The 26,059-nt window shown below is 43.1% G+C and overlaps 12 protein-coding genes across 12 annotated transcripts; 6 read left to right on the top strand and 6 right to left on the bottom strand.

Moving 5' to 3' along the window:
• Positions 1 to 340: 340 nt before the first annotated feature.
• Positions 341 to 831, top strand: BDV38DRAFT_297142 (uncharacterized protein; the record flags this gene model as incomplete). Its single annotated transcript, XM_032063070.1, has 2 exons — positions 341 to 637; positions 700 to 831. Exons 1-2 carry the CDS (start codon positions 449 to 451, stop codon positions 829 to 831), a joined length of 321 nt encoding a protein of 106 aa, XP_031908223.1. The 5' UTR covers positions 341 to 448.
• Positions 832 to 1,237: 406 nt separating this feature from the next.
• BDV38DRAFT_275347 (uncharacterized protein) lies at positions 1,238 to 3,145 on the bottom strand (the record flags this gene model as incomplete). Its single annotated transcript, XM_032058009.1, has 4 exons — positions 1,238 to 1,794; positions 2,041 to 2,516; positions 2,550 to 2,824; positions 2,882 to 3,145. The coding sequence occupies 4 exons, from the start codon at positions 3,143 to 3,145 to the stop codon at positions 1,238 to 1,240; spliced, it is 1,572 nt and encodes a 523-aa protein (XP_031908222.1).
• Positions 3,146 to 3,715: 570 nt separating this feature from the next.
• Positions 3,716 to 4,828, bottom strand: BDV38DRAFT_288004 (uncharacterized protein; the record flags this gene model as incomplete). The annotated part of the gene is made up of 4 exons (XM_032060969.1): positions 3,716 to 3,973; positions 4,036 to 4,249; positions 4,305 to 4,591; positions 4,658 to 4,828. The coding sequence occupies 4 exons, from the start codon at positions 4,826 to 4,828 to the stop codon at positions 3,716 to 3,718; spliced, it is 930 nt and encodes a 309-aa protein (XP_031908221.1).
• An 886-nt stretch (positions 4,829 to 5,714) lies between these two features.
• On the bottom strand, positions 5,715 to 7,632 carry BDV38DRAFT_297141 (uncharacterized protein; the record flags this gene model as incomplete). The annotated part of the gene is made up of 5 exons (XM_032063069.1): positions 5,715 to 6,576; positions 6,631 to 6,714; positions 6,761 to 6,886; positions 6,954 to 7,078; positions 7,141 to 7,632. 5 exons carry the CDS (start codon positions 7,630 to 7,632, stop codon positions 5,715 to 5,717), a joined length of 1,689 nt encoding a protein of 562 aa, XP_031908220.1.
• Positions 7,633 to 8,544: 912 nt separating this feature from the next.
• On the top strand, positions 8,545 to 9,244 carry BDV38DRAFT_288002 (uncharacterized protein; the record flags this gene model as incomplete). The annotated part of the gene is made up of 2 exons (XM_032060968.1): positions 8,545 to 9,053; positions 9,112 to 9,244. The coding sequence occupies 2 exons, from the start codon at positions 8,545 to 8,547 to the stop codon at positions 9,242 to 9,244; spliced, it is 642 nt and encodes a 213-aa protein (XP_031908219.1).
• A 972-nt stretch (positions 9,245 to 10,216) lies between these two features.
• Positions 10,217 to 10,657, top strand: BDV38DRAFT_275345 (uncharacterized protein; the record flags this gene model as incomplete). Its single annotated transcript, XM_032058008.1, has 1 exon — positions 10,217 to 10,657. One exon carries the CDS (start codon positions 10,217 to 10,219, stop codon positions 10,655 to 10,657), a length of 441 nt encoding a protein of 146 aa, XP_031908218.1.
• A 2,558-nt stretch (positions 10,658 to 13,215) lies between these two features.
• BDV38DRAFT_275344 (uncharacterized protein) lies at positions 13,216 to 13,634 on the top strand (the record flags this gene model as incomplete). The annotated part of the gene is made up of 2 exons (XM_032058007.1): positions 13,216 to 13,509; positions 13,560 to 13,634. The coding sequence occupies 2 exons, from the start codon at positions 13,216 to 13,218 to the stop codon at positions 13,632 to 13,634; spliced, it is 369 nt and encodes a 122-aa protein (XP_031908217.1).
• Positions 13,635 to 13,878: 244 nt separating this feature from the next.
• On the bottom strand, positions 13,879 to 14,577 carry BDV38DRAFT_275343 (uncharacterized protein; the record flags this gene model as incomplete). Its single annotated transcript, XM_032058006.1, has 3 exons — positions 13,879 to 13,936; positions 14,020 to 14,429; positions 14,488 to 14,577. The coding sequence occupies 3 exons, from the start codon at positions 14,575 to 14,577 to the stop codon at positions 13,879 to 13,881; spliced, it is 558 nt and encodes a 185-aa protein (XP_031908216.1).
• A 1,192-nt stretch (positions 14,578 to 15,769) lies between these two features.
• On the top strand, positions 15,770 to 16,571 carry BDV38DRAFT_275342 (uncharacterized protein; the record flags this gene model as incomplete). Its single annotated transcript, XM_032058005.1, has 2 exons — positions 15,770 to 15,784; positions 15,993 to 16,571. The coding sequence occupies 2 exons, from the start codon at positions 15,770 to 15,772 to the stop codon at positions 16,569 to 16,571; spliced, it is 594 nt and encodes a 197-aa protein (XP_031908215.1).
• A 578-nt stretch (positions 16,572 to 17,149) lies between these two features.
• On the bottom strand, positions 17,150 to 19,814 carry BDV38DRAFT_262095 (amino acid/polyamine transporter I). Its single transcript, XM_032056068.1, has 8 exons — positions 19,249 to 19,814; positions 19,112 to 19,182; positions 19,038 to 19,061; positions 18,892 to 18,981; positions 18,757 to 18,839; positions 18,283 to 18,680; positions 17,884 to 18,213; positions 17,150 to 17,822 (listed from the first exon to the last, which is right to left on the bottom strand). The coding sequence occupies exons 1-8, from the start codon at positions 19,372 to 19,374 to the stop codon at positions 17,349 to 17,351; spliced, it is 1,596 nt and encodes a 531-aa protein (XP_031908214.1). The 5' UTR covers positions 19,375 to 19,814; the 3' UTR covers positions 17,150 to 17,348.
• A 3,686-nt stretch (positions 19,815 to 23,500) lies between these two features.
• Positions 23,501 to 23,906, bottom strand: BDV38DRAFT_275340 (uncharacterized protein; the record flags this gene model as incomplete). Its single annotated transcript, XM_032058004.1, has 2 exons — positions 23,501 to 23,657; positions 23,716 to 23,906. The coding sequence occupies 2 exons, from the start codon at positions 23,904 to 23,906 to the stop codon at positions 23,501 to 23,503; spliced, it is 348 nt and encodes a 115-aa protein (XP_031908213.1).
• A 1,318-nt stretch (positions 23,907 to 25,224) lies between these two features.
• On the top strand, positions 25,225 to 25,802 carry BDV38DRAFT_262091 (uncharacterized protein). The gene has a single exon (XM_032056067.1). It carries the CDS (start codon positions 25,559 to 25,561, stop codon positions 25,730 to 25,732), a length of 174 nt encoding a protein of 57 aa, XP_031908212.1. The 5' UTR covers positions 25,225 to 25,558; the 3' UTR covers positions 25,733 to 25,802.
• The last annotated feature ends 257 nt before the right edge of the window (positions 25,803 to 26,059 follow it).

Below are 26,059 nucleotides of genomic sequence, written 5' to 3'. Positions count from 1 at the left end.
ATATGACTGCGGATGAAATCGCTTAGGAAGAACAATAGCGCTAGGCCTAATTAGGCGCATCAACAGAAGGTGGGCCCATTTAGCGGCCGGAAGAACTACTTTCCGGGCCACTTAGGGCCGACAGACGGAATCTTACTCTCCACTAACTCCACTCGTAGCAACTAACCAAGGCTACCTTAGTGTATCACCTGTGGTAAGCTAAGCTAGTTGTAGATTAGTGCCGACATAGGTCTCTAATTTCTAGTTAAATATAATTGGAAGATATGTACTTTGGATATTGCCTTTCACATGCTTCAGCATCTATACATACTACAGTTAAACCGGTTGTTAGAACCTTTTTTAAATCCCTTACCCAGTGGGACAAACCATTATCAATATATATTTCCGCCCATCCTCATAATAATTCTTGACACATACACTTATTTCTGTTAATAACATCTACTGTGCCATGTACCGAAAGAAGAGGAGCATTCCAGGCCTTCGCAATGTCTCTCGGCGTCGGGAGACTATTTTCAGAAAGTGCAGCGAGCTCAGTCAATTTGGCATTGATGTGTGGGTAGTAATCTGCGCTGGAGCTCGGAGCTCCGTTTTTCGATCTTCAGAATCTGAATTATTCGACTCTTTAGACCGCCAAATAGTACGCTGGCATTTCCCCCCAGACATAATTGATCGCACAGACACTGACGATAACTTACTCAGATGCGTGCATCTCATCGCCCGACTTGGAAAGGACTCCGTGATTATGATAGGAGACTACGCGAACGCCGTCCCCTAAGGTTGATTGACCGGCTCGAAGTGGATGTTCCTGCTATCGCCGGTGACCAGAAATAGACTTTCCGCAGAGCTATGATGCCCCACTGGTTTAAGCTACAGGCAGAGGTTCTCTGGCCTGGATCTTATGAAGTCTGACGGGGCGGGCCTCTTTAAATATCTATAGTTGATAGCAATCAGTTCTAGTATTATGTTGATGTTGCGTTACTTTTAATAAAGTTAAACATTCCGACACAAGCCCAGCTGGAAAGAATAGTTATAGATCATATAAAGCAGCTGATAGAAGAAGGGCTGTGAATATTAATAATATCTGGATGTAGTTTGCCTCGCATATCAACGACTACACATACTATATGACTAGGGCATGAAGCGGAAAACAATTATCCTGATGTTGCAAACTGACAACCAAACGGTGCGGTGTTTTATTATTATGAATGAATTCTGTTGTTGGTATTGTTATGTATGCTTAAGTCAGGTTAGGCCCAGTTATCACGACAGTAGATCTTAAGTGAGTCGGCACTGCTGTTGGGTGAACAGGACATAATTCACCCTGTATAAGAATTGCATATCGATGACTCTGATGACTTTGGGAATACTGGGCGAATAAACGATCCACACGTGCAAGTGGCAAATAGAAGACGGTAGCAGGGTTACCAATCTCATATAGAATGCCCTTATCACCAGATAGTGTTTTTAAAGGTGCCTCGAAGTCCTGTGGTTCCTGAATTGTCTTTTTACCAAGTAGGCCTAGCCCTAGTGCTGGCTGTTCATATTCTAAGGACATATTTAAGGAACGGGTACTTGAAAGAGATTTAGTACTTGAATCTGAGGAGTAATTGAACGGGTTCAAATTTCTATATTGTGTCATCTCAACCATCGTGGTCAATGGCGCTGGTGACTGTCTTCTGCTGGATAGCGCTGTAGTGGTCTCGTAGACTGAAGCGCTGTACGCTGTGCCTGGCGGTGGGCTAGTAAGCGGTGATGTGAGCAATAGTGGCTGGTGAGTAGAATTGCCCCTATTGTCTACGGGACTGGCATGCCTAGAGAGACCTGCGGCTATTGGAAGGATCGTTCCCTGGCTCGAATCACACTCATCCGATGCAGAGTGTGACATTTGACTCGGCTGCTCGGGTAGGCTATCAGGTACTGTAGGGTCTGTCGTGCGCGAATTCCCCCTTATCGCCCCTGATAGTGGTGGTAGATGCCCCAAGAAAGCTTGGAAGATGTCCCGAGCTACTGCAAATGGGGTAAGTGTTTGTCCTACAGGACAATCCACCTCTCTATCCACACCATCTAAAGTCAAAAACCGGCGGCTAGATAGAAAGGATGATTCAGAAGGCATCCCGCATCGACTGTGCATCTTCCAATGACCTATCTCTGGTTGGGTCATACACGGCGTTTCTGAAACGGATTGGGTGTGTGGTTCTGAGGTCGCCGCGACGCCTAGATGTAGTAGACCACGGATTTGGGGAGAATCAAAGCCTAATGAGATGGCAAGGCGGGAGAAGGTGACCCAGCGTCGTTGCGATTCCTCCTGGGACCGGTAGATGCTTCTCTCTGCACCTCGGTGGTCGAGCAATGGCATTGTCCCGACTAAGACGGGAAAATACTGCATTGTATACAACCAAAGACGCCGATATGCCTGCAGAAAGCCTGAGTGGTTACTATGTCGGGACCGTCGCCGTGGGCGAAATTGATGCCAGAGAGATGTCCGGATTGTGTCTCTCGGGCCATCCGGAATTAGCCTGCGCAAGGCCAAAGCACAGGGTAAGAGATACTTTGTGTCTTCCATGAAGGTGTACATCGAGGGTATTATCCTTCGGATAGATAAAAGTCGACGTCCGAGTGCTTTACGTCTCTCCTTGTTTGTCACCCGTGGCATTAGGGAACCGGATCTGAGTAACCGAGAGATGTACTCATGGTCATTAGTGGACCACACCGGTGACCGACCTTGCAGCAGTTCCACCGAGTTGGGATCCAAGTCTCCTATGTTGCCAGCCCCCATAATATATGTCCATGTATCTAATATATGTCGAAGGTAGTGAGCAAGCTCCTAACGTTACTTAGGATCAATGACTGTAGTAGTTGGTTGAAAGAATGGGAGACACACATCAGGAGATTTCATACGGAGCAGTCTATTCATATTCCCCACCGTGAACCCGGGCTGCAAGCTGTGATGTTGAAGCACTTGAGCCAGTATGTCAAGCATTGGCCGGTGTTGCTTGCGGGAGTAGATACGCTCAATAACACTTCGCTCACTTGTACTTAGACGGGAGAGGCACTTTCGTGTTGTCAATGCTATTGGCTCGGACTGTGATTGAGGAAAATTGTTGTCTTCAGTCACGCCCACCTCCTCGGGGTATTCCTTTCGCATATTCAAGCCGGAGGTAACCCAGAATTCTATATATTATATTATTGCTTGTGTCGCAACAATCGCTGCAGATGTTTCTAGACTCTGATTCAAAAGGACCCCGACTCGTTGGCTGAGAGAAGGCCTTATTTTATAAGTGGTATGAGGGTGAGTCTATAATTCATGGCGCCAACTGTGGAAGGAAAACTGAGCCACAGACACTGTATTAAAAACTCTGTAAACCACTGACGAGACATGTTAGTTGTTATGTCTCAAATTTAGCCTATGTAATTACCGAGCGTATAATCAAACACAAATCCATTATTAATAATACCATGATATCATATTGCATTATATCGGCTGGATTAGTGTCACAGCTGACGCTCTTGCCCACAATACAGAATATTGTCCTTACTTATCTTTCTCATAGTATATTGTGCTAGGATGTCGCCTTTTTGATGGGTCTTTTTATTTTAGCTTTGGCATTGCTTCTGCAATATACAGAATTATATTGCGAACTGCACCTAACGCTCTGCAAGTTTTCTCTTCAATTAAATCAAACAAATGACACATATTATGTGAAGGCGGAGGCTATTAAGAACCTTGATAGGATGCTGTCGGATAGCTCGGCTCAAGAAGAACGGACTCATCCGTGGCATGGATATTGAACCGTCGTGAATTATCACCATTAGCTCTATTGGGTAGGCTCCGCGGAGGGTCTCTCGCAATATGGAGAGGGAGCCCCGCTTGTTCAGCTTGGCGGTGCATCCAGTGCTCACGAATTTGATCGAGAGCTACTTTGAAATCATCTAAGATAACTGTGTCACAAAGGCATTTGAAGACAAAAGAGAGCTTGTGCAACGATTCGGGTTAGACACAATCTTACAATTCCTGAGCACCAGTATACCACTTACCTTCCAAAATGGCTCAATCCCAACTGGAAGGGTAGTGGATATTACGCCAAAAATGGCGCAAACATCTATGATGATAAATCCCACAGAAAGACACATCAAAAATAACATAATACCGAACCGTGGGCTGACTTGTATCAGGGTTCCTAGGCTCAATGCATAGCACTTATTGATCGCATGACATAGTGCATAGCTTGCGTATAGCCACCAAGGATCTCTGGAAGAAGTAGGTTATTACACATCCCCAGGTTATATATGGTAGGAATACATACCGGAAGAACGGCTCCAGAACCCTTGTCTTGAGAAAGAGAAGCTTTCCCTGGTTGAAGAAGGCAAAATTTGCGTAGGTTTCGAGTACCCAATATGGTTGGGCGAGAAGCAAAGTGCCTAGAAAGACTCGCGACCCCCAAGGCGGTAAGAACGGTTTAATCTTGATCCATGCGATGAGGTTATGCAGGGTATAAGATATATTTAGGCCGATGGCAGTGATGGACAAATACCAGCCATAGATTGGTCTATGGAAGAAGATGAAGGTACCATGGCCAGCAGCCAGTAGAAGCTATACAAAAAGTATCAGAGTCAAGAACAAGTGCCTTTAGGTACGGACTTAGATAAATACACTTACCTCAAGTATAATGAGCTTGTGTAACATCTTAGACTTCTTCATATTGGATGCGGTTAATACTACCATCACAACCAGCGCACCTACCAGGAGTCCTTGACCCCAGGCTTCCAGAACTAGGCCATCTAGATCTGTTGGTCTATCAGCTGCGGTATCAAATGATAGTGGGATCATTTTGGAAAGAGAGAGGATATATGATTGGTGATAACGAAAGAGGAGCTCGTCAGATTTAGATGGCTTGTATAATAGTGATATACCCGGCTATATAGGTTCATCTGTTCTATTTATCCTTTAAGGAATATCTTATATAAATACCCCTGTGGGCATTCCCTGTGGACATTCCTCTGGTTGGAAGAAAGAAATTCGTATCTGAAGAATTCGTGTTTGTAGGACTTACTACGGTAGCTTCTTGATGACTAAAGAAGGATTAGAATCTATATTCAGTTTACTGTAGCATGCTTGGTATTATTTCCATACTGGAAGTAGTTTAATTGGATTTTTTTTATGGTTTCCTAAAATGAGATATCAAGCGTATCCCTTCTCTGAGCATAGTAGCAGAATATTTAACACAGTTGGCAAGGAGAATGAAGAAAATGGAGGTATAGGACTTCCACCTTGACCAACCAGTATAGGATACATATAGTGAATATTTATTTCGATTACGAAAGGGGTCACTCGCTGAAGGGTATTATTGGCCGATTTACCTCTGGTCCTAGGCTTGGCAACAAACACTTGGCCTTTTATATCGAATTTTCCCTTTCAATAGAATACCATGATGGCCTATAGTTTACGGGCTCACTTGTTATCTCTTTTACACTGATAGGCAATGTGCACAATTTAAAAAAAAGAGACGGTGCTGAAACCGCCAAAGAAGGAATAATATACAGTATAATCAACAGCGAGGCCTGAAGAGCGTTGATATATGGCGATGTAGCGAAGATGACGTAATATCCACCACTGCGACGCTATCGCGCTATTTCTCCCCCCTCTGTTCTTGGACAATTGGGAATTGTGTCGACCATCGAATTATCACCTTCTTTCCGTGCTGTCTATAGGCTAGTTAGACAGCCTTCATGTCGATCCCAAATATATCAGACGAATCTGCCAAACTCTGAAGGGTACTGACAAATTTAGGCCACGTGTTGGTGAGTACAAGATACTTGATACTATCCTGTACGTCATCGAATATTGTCGTGCTGAATGTCTCCGGGACATCCCCCGTATAGAAAATGTTGGTTACCTGGCTCACCTGTTCGGGGCCTTCTAATGACGCCGGCGATAAACGTGCCTTGGAGGAGTTATCAGGTGCCTCGAACGGTGTGGCAGGATCAACATCACGCATGTCTCCGTACAGAGCACGGGTGGGTCCCTCAAAAACGGCTTCGAGTCTTTTAAGGTCTTTGGAAGAGATATTCACAGGAAACTCAGCATGGTAAACACTGATGAAATCGATGTATATACGTAGGGCTCGGTTAAAATGCTCACGAATCAACCCCGTGAAGCAGTCACCCCCAGGGGTAGTGCTATTCCGAATGGCCTGCTGTAGCGAACTTTTCCAATGAGACACGCTGACCAGGAAGGCAATATTCTCACCAGAGAAGTCATGAAGAGCAGCGAATGTCTGAAGAGGAGCAGGGTTTTGTTCAAGTATATAATCAAGGCTGTTCAGGGTCAAGGTATTGTTTCGAGCGTCGCTGATCATATTGACAGAGTTATTATCTGTCTCCAAATCAAGTGTGACCGTATTGGCTATGGTGGAGGTCGGGCTGAGACTATTAAATCGTGAGATAGCCATTTCGTGCTGCAGTTTCTTTTGTGTGATGAGGCTGCACATCCTTTCGGCGGAAGCCCCACGGCGCCTCACCTCCCAGCAGGGAATAATGATGGTGAAAATCTCTATTACCAGAATAGAAAGACAGATCCTGTACTCAAATCAGTGGGGATGGCCATGGATGATTTTGGTTGGGACAGCCTACCACTGTGGTGGCAACCAGTACTGATTGACCGACTCCATCGCGGGCACATAAAGAGCGACGAGCCACATAGGGGTGGCGTGAAGACTATCTTACATTAGGGACGGTGCTTGATACTCAGCCTAACACTTACTTCGCGATAGCGCAACCAAGTGTCTGGACTCGCCAGCCTTGGGTATCGTAGATCCGGCGAGATTTCCAGAGGACTATTGGGGCAAAAATCCAAGACCAGAAGGTTTGCCAGAATATGCCAGGCCACCTACATATCTGTTAGATAACCACTTCCTTTGGACGAGGGCTGGACATGAAATCCTTTTATTTCTTACCACTCCCACCCTCGACCCATCTCTGACTTCTGTTCCATTTCGGTGCCATAGACCTCGGTACCAGGAATGCCCCAGGAGCTATGCCACTTGCGAGATATCACCCACATTAGGACCGTAAGAGTAAGCTGGCCGGTCAGTTAGCTGAAATGCGTCAGGAAAAGATTTAGGCGAAAAGCTGCTATCGCACCTGGCACAGGAGGGAAATGCATATAATAATAAAGAGCTTAGGAGTATGTCCAAGACGGTGGAACTGACAAAGCACGTTTGCCTTGGGCCTTAAGCTAGTGGCAGGGCGGATACAGCGGCTATCGTAGTTGACATATTTTCTCTGAAGCTTAGCGACATAGAGAAACTGGCTGTTGGATAAATGGAAAAGGGCAATGCCGCATGGTAAATAGGTACCCATGATCCAATACTCGACATCTCCAGGCATCAACGCGCCAATCATAGTTCCAAACTGAACAGATAACCAATAAATATGGAGAACAACGATGGCAGAGAGCGATAGAGCTAGACCTCGAACTCGGAGTGCAGGCGTGTTTCGATGGGCGATTAGATAGGCCATACCTAACGCGATAACAGTGGTCCAGGTACATCCCCAGCAAACCCACCATATACTCACCGGCGTGTATGACACCCGTGGTTTAGAGTCAGGATTGACTCCGAGTTCTGATCCCATGATGTGTGATGTTTCTTGTGCTGCTGTTCTGATCAGACATAAGCAATTGGCCTAATTCAGACGTGGTGGAAGAATAGTGACAAGCTCGCCTAGGGCTTATCAGCACTGCTGCGCAAGGTACAGTATTTATTATAGTACTGCGCAAGATTAGTTTACCTAGTGAACTAGCGTGGCTCTGCTTTTCAGGGGTTTCAGTCTATGAATGTATTTTAATCGACAATATAAATTCATAACTAGTAAGGTACTTTAGTTTGTAAGTGATATTAAGAACATTGGGGCAAATAGTCCCGTTGGGTTTTCTCTCCCTATTCAACCAAGCATGACACCTTTCGATTGGTATGTACGATATCATTGGCTAGCTGCTTAGGACTACTCATAGGTAACTTTTAACAGCTGTACTTCCAGAGTAACAAAATATCTACTTATCTTTGTCAAAGGAGGATCTCAGGACATCAACGCACTCGTGGTTTAGGATGCCTTAGTTTATCACCGGTGATACACTATACTAAAAAGGTTTTAGTGTATTCTTCTATGATTGCCCCAATAAGAAGAGGGGATTACGCCCCACATAAAGTCTTGCCTAGGCTACAGGAAACACCAGACACTTTTCCCATTCTCCTACTGAAACTCCTCCACATAAGCTTTACGCTCTCGGTAGACTCTGTATTAATTGGTAAAGTAATAGTTCCAATATATACCTCCAGTGAGTAGTAAATATAGCAATACTTTGATCTTGGCGTAATATCAAGAATCCAGATCAATAGACTTTGAACTAACCCTTCTTGATTATTACCAGACAATATAGGACGATATAAATTTCAACACGAGATCCATGTTGTACTTGCCATTAACTTCATTTATTTAAACTAAAGAGAGTGGTTTTTCTGGCAAGGCAATTATTTTTACATAGTCATGGAAACTGAATTGGAGCAACCCGCGGCAGCCACTTTAAATAGTACGGAGGAAACATCGCGTCCTATACAGCCATCTACACCAGTGAGAATCACTAAGGTGCCAGACAGCGCGGATTCCGTCTCGTCAATTATTCCAGGAGAATTGTCGCCGACCGAATTCGCACACATCAACGGCAAACGCAAGCGGAGGGGCTCAGTGACCAACGATGAGTACAGAGTGCCTTTGCAAAAGAAAGCAAAGTTGAAAGAGGAAACCACCTCATCATACGTTTGTGGTACTGCCGCGGTACCCTTACAGAGTGTTTTCAGTTTGGATGCACGAGCTCCAGGCCCTCGGTTGCTGCCAAGCCCAATTCCACACTATAGACAGCGACAGCGAGTGGGTTCGATACAACACGGCCCACCACAGCCATATCCCCCCATACGCCTTGCACCATTTCGATTCTCCCACCACTCTGACCAAAGCAACGAAGATGTGTACAACGAGCTTGCTCATTGGTATCAGCAGTAAGTCTATAAGCAACCCTACGTGAGATATTTGCTAGTTATTAATCGGATTGCACAGGTTCCGACTGCAGATGTGGTCACCAGTAGCTTCGGTGATGGGAATACGCTGGGAGCAAGCAGAAGAGATTGGATGGTGCTTGGGCTGGAACGAGATTATGCGGCGCTCTAGCAGATCATCACTAGCCCATTAAAGTATGACTAAAACTCGTGCGTTGTGATTATAATATGTCAGAGTATTGGTTGTCATACTCCGTAGGAAAATCATACATTTTTGCTTTCAGAGATATAAACTCCCTGACCACAGGATAAAGTACAACCCTCCAGACATGCTTCAAACATCGGTCTAGGTGAACTGTACATAGCTTCTAAATATATATCAAATACAAAGCGATATGAGTGCCGATTATACGACTCCTGGATATATAATGGCCCTTGTGTTAATGAACGTGATACAAGGCTATAACTTCCAGCTGTACTATTATAAGCTATATCCCCGTCAAAACAGGTCATCTGCAACATATGTCTATTCAAGCCTCGACAACAAGATTTTACTCATCAATCCTCTTGAGATGCATATTTACTGCATAATATATAAAGGATCAGAGTAAATCGTAAGGTGCCAAACTCGCTTAGCTAACTGACATACTCTGGCGAAGCGTGTACGCGCTGACTTTCTATGTAGTGTGGGAGATATATCTAACGCTGATTGAACTATAACAAGGATTTAGGATATACAGAGCAAGCCCTTGCTACTTCTTTATCTACTTCAGTTCCTCACCTTCCTGCACGACTTGGGTCAAGAGATTTATCTTGCATACTGATGGAGCTTTTGATATGCTACTATTAGTAATATAGTAATAAAGATATGGTTAGAAGACTAATGGATGAAATCAAAAACCAAAAGGGAAGGAACCACAGGAACTAAGGGCTTTTCTATAATGATCGGCTACAGTACTGAGGTAGCTGGTTCGGTCTCTAAATCTATCATATTTTGGCTGCGACTCTGTCTCTATTTATATCCAGATATTGTTCTGGATATCAAGGGTGTCCATATCAGTCCTGTTTGTATAAGATCTTGAAATGGGCACTGATTCCTACCTTAGCTAGGCCAGTATCATACCATTCGCATACTCATTATCGTAAGCTAAAATTAAATCTTTACAATGGCAAAGTTCTCTACTCATCCGACCGGCCCACGTACATTGTTGAACGAGTGGCTACATCGTCTTAGCATTCCCCCACCAGTCACAAACCAGGCAGTTCACAGCCGTTATGTTGAAATGCTGCTGGAGACAGAAAGAATTCCTTTACTTCATAACTTGATTGCTTCGGTGTCTACTTGGCTCTTGCTGGCAGGTTATTTAGTCTTGCCAGGGACATTTGTGACCTTGCGTGAATCCCATTTGGTGGCACAGATGGCTAGTAAAAGCCAAGCTGCGACCTTGATGACCCATGCGATTAATAATCCTCCTCTGCTTGCATTAGCCACCATCTCCTGTACATTGGGCACAGTGGGCTGCGGATGGCTATGGTGGAGGTGGCGCACCAACTATATTTGGCCGCCGCAGAGAATATTTCTGTATGCAAACCCCACCACAAATTGACATATGTTCTTCGAGCTTACATATTGCCACGGAAGACCAGCGCTCCTGCATTCTACTATGGGTTTTGTCAATACGATTCTCAATGTCTATACGGCTCGGCATGGAACATGGTCCATAATGGCAATTGTGTCAACAGCAGTGTCGGGTTCTTTTACAGTCACCACAGCGGTTATATATACAATTTTACAGTGTTATATTCTTCGCAGAATCAAGCGCGAGCATCAATCTGTTGTTGAAGGAATTTCTCCGGTACCGCCACGACCCGAAAGTTCTAGTGGAACAAATATTTGTGAACCCCCCCGAAGTGGAGTCATTGCAGAACACGAAGAACGGTAATTGGAGTCTCTATGGGGTATTCTTAACCCACCAGGCAGGATATATAGACTTGTTTGTATAATATTAGGACAATCAGATTTGGATAATGTTAAGTGTTGATCTCCTTAATTTCAAGAGAGAGGCAGAATATATTCTGCGGCGGGCCAAGCTTTGCCGTGCTATGAACTCTTATTATAACAAGATATTAGATATTATATAGTGTCTATGTGTACTATTTCTCGGTGCTGCAAATATAACCTATTTATCACACTCCGTATATACTTCCATTTCTTACTATCCTATCTAAGGCTAGCTTTCTAACTAGTAGCTGTTGTGGGCGGGACCCGCTTAGCGGCCGGAAGAACCCTCCTTCCGGGCCGCTTAAGGCCGCCAGACGGAATCCCCGACCAACATTATTTACTATAATTTTATTTTTTCTTTCGCTGGAGAACGCTTATCTAATATATATCACTCAGTTAATTGAGCGTTAATATCTCTGGCGAGTTTATTTAGCGCCTTAGTATTTACATAGCTTTTCCTCATGGTGGAAGGCATCGCGGAGAGTTGAATTTATTGGTACCCTAACCAGGCGGCTACGGATAAGATAGTAAAGGATACTGATCTCATCTCAGGTAGCATAAAAGTAAACAAGGGTAGCGACGCAGTATCTTTCACCTGCCCCTCTATCTATCTACAGATAGCCGTTCGTCCTTACTAGGGACTTTCGCTTCACTGCCGACACTTCCCACGCCGATGGCGGATAAATGAATTGCGGCTATGAATTCGATAGTTATGACGAAGACCTCCATGCCGTAGATGGCTGGTCTCGGTATCTGCGAGGTCACTAGGATTGGTACTCATGGAATAGCGATAATCAAATAGTGCAAGTGGATGTTGGGGTCCCTACCTGCCATTAATGGTAACCACTGATAACACACTTCCGGTCTTTGATCTATCGAAGAAAGCCGAATCATAGCCTCTTGTACCACAGGTAAGCATTGCCTGGTGATGCCTGCTTCACTCGCTGTGCCGTGTGATGATAAGAAGAAGGCTAGCAGTACGTTTATACAATTGGCCCGCTGTTCTTGAGTGTTGATAGCCATATCAACCCCGATTGCGTCTCTCACCGGGCTCTCGTTCTCGGGAGCGCGTATCACGGATAATTCTCCGGTGGAAGGGGTACCTGCGTACGACCAATTCGGCGGTAGAGCGAAGCTATCATCAGTCACTGTCAGCAAAATATTGGAATACATGCACTGTATCAGGCTTCTTACCTTGCTGCAAGGCTTGATAGCCAGAAAGGGAGAAAGGCGATTAAAATCATAATTATCAATTATATGATGTATATATACCTGATGGGTTGGATAACAAGATTAAGAAGATATAGCGGGGGTATTGTTCTTATAATATCGCTCTCTCCTTTTAGATAATTTAAATTACCCAGGGCCTTACGAAGTATTGGTTCGTGCTGTAATCTACCTAGCACCAGCACCAGTAACTGCGTGTATTAACTAGGGACCGATGTAGTCAAGGTAACCATAAATTATGCGATACACATACGGAACATAGTATGATATAGAGTTAGACTTACGCGACATCCCCTTCTACATTGCAGATACTAAATTTCATTATCATACCTCCTCTCAAATCTACCTTTGTATCACTAGCATCGCAATATAATCATAGCACAAGAGGAAATTAGTTGATAAGGCGCTGGGCTTATTTAGACAGTATCAACATCAAGCTAGAAGTTTCATTATTCCTCGAGTAAAACGATAGTGAATCGTTACTTATTATTGCTTGGGACTGGAACAACCACCCGGCGGTCGATAAAAGCTTCCACTATAGCAAACATCCAATCACAATTAGATATTAAGCATAGCCTTACTATACAGTCTGCACCATATATTCTTTTGGGTAGCTCGATGAGTCGTTCAAGGTTGTATATTCTGTGAAGCTGTTTAGAGATAGCGCTTCCAAGGTACGCTAACTAACAAGTAAAGGACCACAACCTGGTTGTCCCTTGTTGGCCAGGTTGTTCAGTTCAATGCACACCTGATGCCAATTGTACTTTGGTCGAGCGGTAATATGCTTCAACATCTTAGACTCAATATATATAGCCGCTATATAACGTTTTTCTGGAGGTCTGTTCCAAATCTAGTGCCACGTTCTTCTTTTAGTTATCATCCGTTAACGGATACTTCGATAGACGATAACTGCATCAGCAAGACGTGTTGATGACAATGGGATCATTCTGGTCAGATGCAGAGCTTGTCACCACGGTATACTTTTGCTCGCGTGGGTTCACCGACGGTGCTGTGTCCCGGATACTCAGTATTCGAGGATATTACCGTACACCCCATGCGATTCGCCGCAAGATAGCCGATACGTTAAAACACTTCTCCAGTCTACAGCTAGCAAGTGGTAGTTGGGATATAGACGAAGTGGATATGTGGCTGGACAGCCTCAGCCTGGATCACGAAACTGTAAATCACCTTATTGCTTGCAATCGCATTGATGCGTATATTGCCGACGAGGTTCGTGATACTTCAATGGCAGAAATTATGACATACTAATAGCCCTATAGCATGGGATTCTGGCTTTTGTCTTGCAGAATTTAACATCTCAGAGCCAGCGCTGGGGCTGGGTTGTTTCTCCATGAGCTATTGAGGGATACATACTGAAACAAATGATGTACTATACAGCGTAGATAGCCTGTCAACTAGGTAAGGATGCATCAGGTGGAAGAGAGGAAAACGTCTATCATTGACTCAATAGTGGAACTAAATACTGCTGAACTGATTCTCCTCTCTTTTCTGGCTGCCTAAAGATAACTTATAGCTCCCCATGGTCCTGGTAGGATACCAGGAGTGCGATACAGCGGATCGGTCAGGCAAAATACCTCGTCAGGCCGGCTTGAGACTGGCGGATGCGCATCCATAGAGATATGGACATAATATCGGACTATATAGGTGCGTTAACAAGGAATGCACATACCAAGATAGTACATAATCAAGCTACCCAGTGGCAAGTTGACATAAACGGACCATTGCCATATGGATCTGTCTGTGAATGCACTGCCAATAAAGATACCCACCGCAGGAGCGAACGAAAGGATAGCCAACATGATTCCGATACACGAAAGAAAGTAATCAAGCGGAATAATCTTTCCAATTAATTCAAATCCGCCAGTACAAATGCCTGCCGCCCCAGCACCGGCAATTGCCCGACCAAACATCATTGTGATAGAGTTCGGCGCGGTCGTATAAATGACCGATCCCAGTTCAAAGAGGTGAATAGCCAAAAGATAGACAATCTTGATTGAAAAAATACTGTGAAGGTGGCTGTATAGAATCTGGAAGACACCGATCATAGGTACGAAAGTGATTGTCCACAAGTCGATATAACGGGTGTCAGTTGCCAGTGTTGGGGCCACTGTCCCAACAATTGTTTGGTCCTTTAGAGAAATAATATTAATATCGGGAATCTCCGCTTGCCAGGAAAGGCACTCTTACTATGGTGGCTAGGAATAGGGTAAGGAATAACGCCGCCACGACCACCTGGAGGCGATGATTGTCTTGGAGTGAGGGAAGTTGCGCGCTCATGGTTCAAAGGGTGTCGTACAGAAATTGACTAAGGCTGAAAGGTAAAGAAACAGGCAAATATGAAAGTAAACACTCTATTTATTAGAGACCAATTGGGCTTACTTCCTGTTTTAACATCTGCTTTTACTACCAATGGTGGAACTCATCTTTATAGTAATTTCTATTGCGTCTTCAGGAGCGTTACGTAGCTTCTTTCATTGTCCGGTACTAGATAGTCTTGGAATTCAGAATGGTTTAGCGTACAACGCGTAGTACACTAGTTACAAATAGAGCTTAGCGTATTTCTATTTAAGAAAAGATATTCTGCGTCGAAAATGACGCTATAACGACCCGTTTCTGGAATGCGGCATGCCAACCTGGCAGCAGAATATCTGGCAGAAAATAAAAAAAAAATAGGAAAATTAAGAAAGTAAAATAGAAGAGAGAACAGTAGATTTAGTGGCTTTGCAGTTAGTTTATCCTAATAATCATATAGCAGCAAATCCCAACCGTAGCCTCCAGTTGTGGATCACGGGTAGGTAAACTTTCGTATTGAGCTGGTTCTGGTCTGATTTGCCTTGGAAGATAGTCATGAATTAGTTAACCGCGGTACACATCCTACAATAGAGATTCACTCGCAAAATTGGTATACAACAGAGCGCTAATAGTGCAATATAACTATCTTGCTGCCTCTTATCGCTTACTGTTGCATCATTGCATGGTTGTTTGGCTTGGCGGGTATCATTATTATATCAAGTACTTTGTGGATACCACTGTAATAGATTTATTGTTTTACTATCTGCCTTACAGTTCTCTGTGCTTAGATGGTTATATGACAGGACTATTATAATCTATATATAGTTGTTCACCAAGTATTGCGGATATTGTGTGGACTTATAAAAGGGTCACTTGTTCAGGTTTTGCAGAATCACACCTCATCTTGCGATGGCTTACTTGCCCAATGCTGATCGGGTCTATCTATCTTATGTGCTGCGGCTCGACCTTTTGTACCATTAGCTGCGCTATGTATTCCGTATCTTCAACGCTAATATTGGTGGTACACAGTAATAAAAAATGAACTTGCTCATACATAGGCTGTCATAAAGAACCCATGAGAATAATATAAAAGAGCAACACCTCCTCTAGATCCTCCCCTGTCGTAGGATCGTCTTTGGGAAGCCTGGCAGATATTCTAGTTTATATCTACCGCATCATGTTGCCTTTCCTTGTGCCACTAGTAACTCTTCTTATCTGGAGGGTATCTCCGGTGCTGAGGCAAGTTACATCAACAGTGCAATCCCTCTTAGGATACTAACTAAAATAGCTGTGCTTTGCCAACATCTGATGTTAGACCACAAGATAGCGCAGCCTCCGCCGAGCATAATCCCACATCTACGCTTGATGCTGGAAATAATATACTGGAACCAACTGATAAGGTGTCGGTTACGAAGACTGATGATCAACATGTGCCCCCCCCGGGGCAGACATACTCTCTGTCTGAACGACCTTCCACCTTGGATGTCCCCGCTTTGCCTTTGTCTTCTACGCTAACCTTACTCCCCTCTCCATCCATGCCGCCACCTTCGCAGACATATAATAATTTCGTCACCAATGCGACGGCCGACGCTATTTTTACTGATTCCACAGCCACTATACGCTTATTCATTGTCGACGTTGGGGCTGAAAAGGGCGGGATTGATACGGAACAATCGCTCTTTCGCCCACAGTTCATCAATGCAGCACCCGGTGACATGGTCCTGTTTCGGTTTTATGGGGCGTACGCACTTTACAGCTCAGACTTCCAAGACCCCTGCCATGCACCACGCCTAAGCCAAAATGCCGTTCCAACAAGAGATAAGATTCCATCCCACCAGGTTTCGGTCCAGTCTACAAAGCCACTTTGGTTCTCGGCCAGCTTAATCGACAAGCCACATTTGTGTAATAATGAGACTGTTTTTGCGGTTAATCCGGGCAATCAGAGGGAAGACTTCTTGGCCAATGCGTCCATGATCTGATAAACTAGTCTACACATTTGTTAAAATTCATGGGGCCAAAGAATAACAATCATGTTATCCTGCGAGGGTATAGAGTATTCTTCTGTGTTTGGAAGGTTTATTATTATTAACAGGACTCTGCTACAAAATAAGCCTTGAGATACATAGATGTACTTCCTATCAATAATATATTCGCCCTGTTTAGTGCTGGTAGTAGATAGGGACAGTGGAAATCTCATTAATCCATTCATTTACTATTTAGATGACGAGGCATTTGACTACCTTAAGAGTTACACTTACCCGCGACGTTTACCCGCGCTTTGTTGACCTTACTCACCTTAACATCCAGAGCACTTCGCTATTAAGATATTACTAAACTATATACTTCTATAAGTATATTATTACATCGTGCAGCCTAGTATACTGACAGCTGATAATATAAAAGCGGGAGAAGAGCTTGATAAGATTGCCTATCTAATAAGTAATTATTAAAGTGCTATTTAATTGGAATTCTAAGTATAAGTTGAAAAATACAAGAATACTAGCGCGGTGCGTATACAGAAAGAAGAGAAACAACAACTAGATACTCTAAATATAGATGGAGCTCTACTAATCATGAAATAAATATAACCAGATTCTAGTTGCACTATATTGATGCTCGGTAAAGATAAAAGGGATGAAAATGTTGAATGTCCATCACTCACCGAGGCAGAAGCTCTTGACATACAAAAGACAAAGAGGTGCAATGACGATGGTCAACTAAGGTACATGTAATGCGCAGTCCATCAAAACACACGTTTAACAAACTTCCACCACAGGCCCGGTGAAAGTGCCCTTTGCATGGGTAATGTAGTACAGGATGCCGAAGAGAATCGTCCCTCCAGTAGGTGCGATAGCCCAATTCATTGACGACGCGTTGACATGTACATCTGAAGGCCAAAAGCTGAATATAACAGCAATGGTCAGGTAACAAACCGTGAAAGCGTTTGTTGCGATACCCCATTTCCGTGGAATGTGAAAGGGCCCCCAAGAAAGGGGAGCGCCGGTTGTGTTAACTACTAGCACTGTGTCGCCACAATGTCGAATTCTGCCTGTAAGGCGGTGGTAAAGCAGCAGCCCAGCAGCTATGAGATAGGAAGAGAACAGAGAGCTAACGGTCAATGACACCACAGCATTAAGAACAGCTTCAGACCACAGGATTATTAAAGATAATAAGAGCGCAGCGACGACAATAGCTGTGATGGAATAAAAAGGAATTCTCCTAGAGTTCACCTGAACCTTTATTATAAGTACTGAATACTCATACGTCACATTTGAGACTGCAGATACTAACCTTGCTGAGTAGTATCCACCAAGGAGTACCACGGTCTCGAGAGAAGGACCATACCATCCGTGAGGCTGCGGCCAGATTCCCTGATGCAGTAGCAACCCCTGAGATAGGCACAATAGAAGCCATGGCGATGCTGCCCGGGATTGACCCTGTCGCATTTAGAAATATCTGGATATATGGATATCCTGTAGGGGAGTTGAGGACATGATCGACATTCTGCAGATTGAACAGGGTAACCAAGAGTATGCCAAAGCCCAGTGATCCATTCAAGATAATACTCATCATGATGGACCGCGGTATAATCACCGTGGCATTTCTAGTCTCCTCGGTCATCTGCAGGAAGTGCCATCCAGCATCAGCTCCAAAGTCTGCATGGAGAGGATAAAAGCATTAGCTACTCACATGAATAGCAGCGTCACACCCTGTGAAAGCAAAATTACTGCCCAGCATCCCAACAAAGAGAGATAATCCAAGACTCGGCCAACCGCCCTCGTTATTGAAGCTCCCAAATACTTCATTGGCGGATACATGGTCGCCTAGATATGAGAGCGGTATTAGGATGACGAAAAACCCAGCAATATGCAAGATGAGGACAAATCCCTCAAATTTAGGCAGAAGACTCCCTGTGCCAACATTGATAAACATCGCAAAAGCAACGTAAGCCCAGTAAAGAAGCATTACCTGGTAGGGTTGAGGCTGGAAAGCCGTATGTGTTATAGTAACAAACCCCATGATCTGAGAGCTTGCCATATACACACCTGAAGCAAACGCTCCTAGCCAACCCAAGATTACCAGCCATGCTACCGACTAAATGAGTGTCTTTGCAAAGCAGTCGTAAAGATATACAACCAACCGGCATTGTGTTGATTTGCTCACCTGTAATAAAGCTAAGGAACTTATGACACCATCGTGGCGCTAAAATTGCGACCCAATGATACTGACCGCCAGAGGTCGGTGCCCTGTACATCCATTAGGCCTCAGATAGCTGGCAAAAAAAGAAGGGTAGCCTACATAGACACAAGCTCGGATAGTGTAGCAAGGGTGCACAGCGTGCTGAACCACACAAAGAGGTAGGTATAAACCGCACCTGCGGATCCCCCACTAAACAATATATTAGAATGACTACCACAAAATTCTTGCTCAACGGAGAGTAGCACTTCTTCAATGGAAGGACAAATGTCCTTAAAGGGTCAGTAGACTTTTATGCATGAATGTGGGAGAATATATTTACGAGAGAACACCTTCCCAAGTTGCCAGGACAGTACAACTGAATCCCAAGATTGACAGGAATCCAAATCTCCGCTAACTCCATCATCAGTGACTCCTATATCTCTAGTAAATCAATCTCACATGTTCTGAGCCTCGTACCTGTAAACTAGGCAACTTGCCAACACGTGCTAAGTCTCGATTGTCATTCACGTGATGCGAATGTGCATGTTGTCCCAATTCTGGAAGCGGTATCCGATCTTCACATTCATATTGCTGTTTATCCATTGTAGCCGTATGTGTCTATCGGTAACACAAGTTCTATGATCGTATATACCAGGGGGATTGACGAAAGCGAGTTTGTTTCGAAGAGGAGGAAGATACCAGGAGCGGTCCGACTATAAGCTATTTCTTAACAAGAAACACAGGATGTAAAGTGATAAAGGTTACTTGTCTCGTCCTTGCCTCTAGTAATGACGCAGGATAGAAGCGATCTACCCAGTTAAAGTTTTTGGAATAGTATGTGTATGAAGATCTTTTTGAACGGAATATTTTCGATACAAATATTACAGGTAAGGAGTAGTATTACCATCATCATTCTTGACCCAGTGAGATATTTAGAAAATGGTTTACTCTGGAGACAGTGCCTTTGTGCACTCCAGGCCCACCAGCTCTGGTTAATCGCAAGAACCACGAGGTAGGGAGCGACAATATTGTGCCGATCCCTGTGGATCTATTTGGTGTGTAATACAAGTTTTGCCAGCCGCCTAGAAAATATGTTCGGTGGTGATACTTTTGCCACAGCGGGTAATAGTTCCACCTATCTACCTCGGCCGAGTCGGCTCTCAGTAATTCTCAAACTTGAGATCTACGTCCCTGGTGGCGCTCTCTCATGAGCCTCCTACTTAGACTAACTAATGGCTAGGTTAGGTTAATTGTAATGGTTAAAAAATACACAACTAGGTTAAAGTATTATAGGCCAATGGTAATATATATATATATATTATATTAATATATATTGTAATTAGGGCTAAGGGCAAAGAAACCAAAGCCCTATATTTCCTAATACGGTTAGCTTACTTTATAATACCTAATGGTTAAAAAATACATGAAAAAAAGCTCAGGATTCAGTAACTTTGTAACTACCTTGTATAGTTAGGGTATTTTAGGCATAGCCCTAAGCTATATATTGGAGCTTTATATAATTGATTAAGTTTCAATTTAAAAACAATGTATTCTATAATTCTAGGGCCCTAAATACCATTATTTTAAGGTCAGTAATTAGCCGTAATCTTAACCGTTAGCCACTCTACTCCTACTATTTCCGGCGATCATTGAGTCACTGACTCATGTCCTGTGTCGGAAGTCTAAGTAAGGAATTCTCCACACTGTCGATCAATTCTTGACCTGAATGGGCAGAAAAAAAAATAGTCATCGAAAAACACAACGGTTTCACGCAAAGGCTATCTTAACTAATTTCCTATTGAATGTGGTTAGCTTTCACAACGCCACAGTACTCTCTTACACAGCACAAGAGTTCCAGATTCGATGCCAAGCAATTATCTAACTCCACTAACTTCGCGTAAGATAAGATAGTATAGTGTGGGGTTTGAGCAAGTAGCTTTTTAAATCATAGTACCCTAGTTTGCTTCTTGAACTTAAACTACGGAAATAGATCGCGATCAAATAAGATCCTAGCAATGGCATGAAACATTGCATAGGTTGCGCCATACTTATGTTTAAATATCCTGGTGAATAGTATCTAAATAATGCTGGCTTCCTTAGAATAAATTTCACACACCTTGATAACTCATGGTAGTACTATATGCTACCTTTATAGAGTGTTGAGACTGTGTGTAAGATATTAAATTATCAATTCTGTTTACCAGCTCTCATATTCTATTATATTATATTTTCCTCCATCGCCACTCGTATCACAATGATACTTCTCACAAGTGACAACCAAGGGCCGATCCTTACAATTATAGCATCTATTTTGTTAATATTTGAGACCATAGCAGTCTTGTCACGTGTAGGGGTGAAGTACTGGGTAATACGCCGCGTGGCTATGGATGATTGGATGATTATTGCTGCCCTGGTAAGTGTACACTTATGGAAGCTTTCCCAGTGGACCTAATAGATATATTTGGATTTTTTCAGGTATTGAGTATTGCACACACAACGAGTATAGCAATTGCAGCAGACAATGGCTATGGAAATCAAAGCTTGCTTGCGTCTCGACTCCCGTTGATTAAAAAGGTATGGGGCCCACCACCCCTTGCTGAAACTATGATACTGGTTGGGCATCGGAACAGATTTATTGACTGGCAGTCAAACAGGCTATCTATATTGCGAATCTAACCATGATTGGTACATTATACTTTTCAAAAATGAGCACAGCTATCTTTATACTACTTCTACGCGGTTTCAACTTCAGAAGTGGATTTCCTTTCCTCGCAGTTATTACAATCTGGGCTTTCTCATCCCTTCTTGTTTCAGCATTCCAATGTGGCATTCCGCATCCCTGGGACCTTGCTTCTAACAAGTGTATTAATATGGTATGTACCCAGGCGATCGAAAAATTGGAGCTGGGCTGACTCTTCTATTCAGCGGGTATGGCAAAACTATTTTACCTCGATGAACATAGTTACAGAAGTGGCTCTTATCCTTTGGCCTACGTACATGGTGTGTCGAATTCAAATGCGACTACAAAAAAAAGCTATTGTGATTGGGTGCTTTACACTAAGGGCTACGTATGTCTACTCTAGGCTCTCTATACCCTTATTGGTACAAAGCTGCCATGCTCACTGATTATTTAGGATAATACTCTCAGCGATCTTGGAGGCAATCTTTCGTAATAAGATAGTTAAGGGCGTCCAAAGCATTATTCTTGATCCCTTTCCGGTCAGTGTCTGCACTGAGGTGCTACTATTTACTACAATTATTGCGCCCTGTGTACCACATCTTAAGTCGGTGATGGAGAGCCTACAATCTGGAGGGTTCAGGCTGTATCAATGTCCCCGGAAACAAAGTGGGCAATCCGATGAAATTGGACTTATTAATGCGTGACTAACATAACTATGTTTCACTACCTCTGTTGCTTTGTGTTCTATGGGCCATGTGTTCTAAGTATTCACAATTTCATGACTCAATCAAATAAAATCTGTAGTAGGGCCAAGAAGGAGTAAAATATCGCCTTTCATTCCAGTAGTTCTTGACTAATATGAACTTGTATTAGACGGTTTTCTCGAAATGTACTAGCCAGCCAGGTTCCCGAAGCCATTCTTTTGCACCAGAGTGGAGAGGAATATGAAGGAATTTAGGTAAAATATCCAGAAATATAATATGAAGGGAAAGAAGCATAGCTACTTCGTCGAATTTTTAAAATGACCTAAACTATGGTTCTAGTTGCCTTATTATATAACAATATATTGTAGCTTTAAAGATCAACAATCAGTTTGCCTATCTTAATAGCATCTACTCCCTTCAATATCCTATCTCTACATATAACTACTTAGTCGATGGGTTTTCTACGCTGAACAGTAGATATCTGTGTCATCATCTCCTTCCATGAATTTCGCCATCTGGATACAAAATAGCAGGACCTAAGACGAGCGGTGATACTCTTGCCACAGTGGTTCTAACAGTTCCACATGCACCCTAACAAAGTAAATACATTTTGCTGAGCTACGATTCATAAAGAAATGATTAGACTTTTTGTTATGGAGTAAGTCTAAAGAGCAATCCTGCGACGGGACCGCTTAGTGGCTGGAAGGTGCTGCGTGCGGGGTTAATTAGAGTTGCGTTTATCTGAGGCAAAGTGGGGTATTATCCCTTTCTAGAATAGCGCCTAAACCAAGTCACTTTCTGTTTATTAAGAACCAAGGGTCGATAGTAGATCTATCGATGGATTATGGAGAGATTAGTAGCAGTATAATATTCTATAATAGGAATAGCGTATCACCAGTACTATGTACATAGTAGTGTCACATTAGGCCTTCAACTGCTTCGAATAACTGGGGTCATAGGCAATATATATCATCAACAGCGCTGCATCTGCACCCCACCTGGCTATATAGATCGACATCTGATTCTGAGAAACATTAGTTCCACTTTCTTCAAACTATATGTTATTGGCTATTTGAGCAGGAATCAACTTACTTTATAACTAAGTTGGTAGGTTTGGTCGAGTTATACATGTCACTGACCATGCAGTAGGTATTATACTTGTATATCTTATCAAATATCATTCTGACTAGGGATATAGTAATCTTTCTACGAGAAAAGGTTTAGCGCTAGCCATTCATACAACCAAAGCTTTGAAAATTATTTTAATAAACATCCAACTACTAAGACCGTAGCATTGAGGCAGCGGAAAACCGTGAGAACATATTTTGACGAGTCCAGTTATGGATCAGAGACTCTTGCCACGGAAAGCTGGGCGGAATGCCATCAACCTGTTGGAGCGTTGGATGATCTCCTCTCTTCCCATCTGCCAACCAAGCTCTTCCGCTTTTTCCCAGTGTATACCTACCATCGATGCTACCGGGGACCATATCTGAAGTCGGAAACTGTCAATATGTATCAATAATCTATCACTGTCTGCCAGACCTTGATCCTTAGACCTACTTCTGATACCAATAAGCCACTCCATTATAGATTTCTTCGTGCTCGTTTTGGGGAGATTGAAAGAGGGGTAACGGTGTCAGTCGTACTATAGCATTTCGCCGTGATGGAGTGGCCTGTGCAGCCGAGTCCTCTCGTGGTCGGGGCGTATAAGAAGCAACTTGGCCATGCAAAACCTGAGCGCCTTCAATCATATTGGTGTCACATGGGGTTTCAGTGAATGTCAGCTTTTGTAGAGGTAACTCGTAACTGTTGCCTGTAGTTGTGCTTCTTTGCTTAGGGCCGTTACCCTCTTGTGTTATTCGAGGTGATGATGGCTCACTCAAGGTCATCGAAGAGATGGATCCAATGTCTTCTGTCTCCACTGGGACTGTCTTAGGTGTCGACGGTTGTGGAGGAAGCGACGTTCCCTCCATGACACCCGATACGGCTTGTGCCGTTGAATCGATAAGTGAGAATTAAAATATTATATATTGGCGCTGGCAAAGATAATAATAATTAACAGAGACTATTATTGGAGAGATATTGGATAGGACTTTATAGATCTCTCCAGAAATCAAGACCTAAGTTAATCAGACAAAAACTGTACCAGATTATTTAAGTTGTGTTAAACTTAAATCTGCTTAGTGTATCACCGGTGATATTTTTTGATTGTCAATTTTGTCATAACATATGAGGTAAGGTTTAAGGTTAACTAAACATAACCTGGACAGACTTATAATTAAAGGTAATATAGAGATATGCTTCTACAATAGCACCAATACTGGATTCTGTGTAGCATCACTGTACTAATGTAAAGTGGGATTAGAGAACCAGTAAAGAACACTCTATCAAAAAGTCTTAGCCACTTCTAGAATCTCCATCTTTTGAGAGTTTGCTATAATACCAACTGTTTTATAACCATAGGTCTTTAGGCTATAGCCCCCAGCGATAATTTATCTTAAGAACTTTCGGCTGTGTAATAGCAATACAGAATTCGTCGAATAGAACGACTAGTCAGTGTCTATTGATGGGTGTGTATTATTATCCAGAGATATACTAAACTATAATAGTAACCAGCATCAACAGTACAGTATAGTCTGACAAGGATTCTTCTAGTATAGATAATATGTACAGTAGTAACTGGTAAATTTTATGATTAATAATATAGATTTAGAGAATGATGGATCTGATAGTGGATCACGGATTCACAGTGGATCCAAACCATATACAAGGAAAAGCTTAATTCAGTGGGTCGACGAACTTTACCGATATATGACAAATAGGGAGTATAACTTAAAAGTTACAAGATTACCGAAGACTAATACTGTATTACTTTTGAAAGACTGAATATCCCTGCGGTAAAAAGTTCTGCCGCTGGTCAACAGTTGGAGTGACATATCCACAAATAGCGATAGTCTTGTTCTAGAAGATTCTTTAACAGTTATTGTAAAGTTTAATAGCCAAAGTTATCCAAAACAGTTAGAAATTCAACTCTAGTCTCCACTACACATACAATGTGCCGTTTATTGCGCTATCCCAAAAGAAAAGGAAAAAAAAAGAAAATAGCAAGAGCAATTATTTATCAGAAATCTAGCCTATACTATTATCATAGGAGATAGCTAGAGATAGTAATATACTATTATCAATTTATCAATCATTCTTCACGAGAAGCTAATACTCCGGGCAACTTCTTATGCTAAAGGCCTAATAAAGGTTTTCCACAACATAAGGCCCTGAAGCAATCAAGAGAGACATTAGAGGGAAGGTGCACTTGATCTACACGTCTTAACCCTTCGCCTTTCTGGCTCCCCAGGCTTACAACGTACATTGCGTTTCCCGACCCATAGTTTTCACACAATGGGCCATGGAGCCATCACTTCGGTACCTATATGTGCTTTTTGGTACAACAGCCTGTTGGTCAAATAAGTATTCCAAATCATGCTTCCCCGGTCGATCCACGCCTGTAAAACTAGTGTCTGGGCACTCCACACACTGCTTCTTTCTTGATCGTCACACAGTCCTTACATCGTATCAATAAATCCTACTGCTTGATGTATAAAAGCAAGTCTCGTTCTAAAAAGGGACTAGCTCACTAATGGGGAAAGGACCAGGGGCCGACTTTGTAACTAAGTATATCCACTACCGTCTGATAGGAGAACAACTAAGGCGTGTGCAGACCCGTGAGTGTCTGACCATGTCTGATCGTCAGTAAACCCCTGAGAGGCACACCAAATTGAACCATGGAACCTCTACCACTCAACATTGGAGGCAAGTGAGGCCCTAGGCACCAAACACAGGCGTATAGATTATAGTGAATGAGGCTGGATATATATCCAACTCCGCGCGCCTCCCTTATCACATCGCT

Source organism: Aspergillus pseudotamarii (assembly GCF_009193445.1).
Source record: "Aspergillus pseudotamarii strain CBS 117625 unplaced genomic scaffold BDV38scaffold_89, whole genome shotgun sequence".
NCBI lineage: Eukaryota > Fungi > Ascomycota > Eurotiomycetes > Eurotiales > Aspergillaceae > Aspergillus > Aspergillus pseudotamarii.
This window is presented reverse-complemented; position numbering and strand designations above follow the sequence as displayed.

Excerpts from the sequence above, each read along its gene's own strand:
- BDV38DRAFT_262095 (XM_032056068.1), bottom strand. The coding sequence starts at position 19,374 with ATGGATAAACAGCAATATGAATGTGAAGATCGGATACCGCTTCCAGAA. Across the intron at positions 19,062-19,111 it reads ACTTGGGAAGGTGTTCTCTC|GACATTTGTCCTTCCATTGA; the intron begins GTAAATATATTC and ends TGACCCTTTAAG. Across the intron at positions 18,982-19,037 it reads TTTGTCCTTCCATTGAAGAA|TGGGGGATCCGCAGGTGCGG; the intron begins GTGCTACTCTCC and ends TATATTGTTTAG.
- BDV38DRAFT_262091 (XM_032056067.1), top strand. The coding sequence starts at position 25,559 with ATGGAGCCATCACTTCGGTACCTATATGTGCTTTTTGGTACAACAGCC.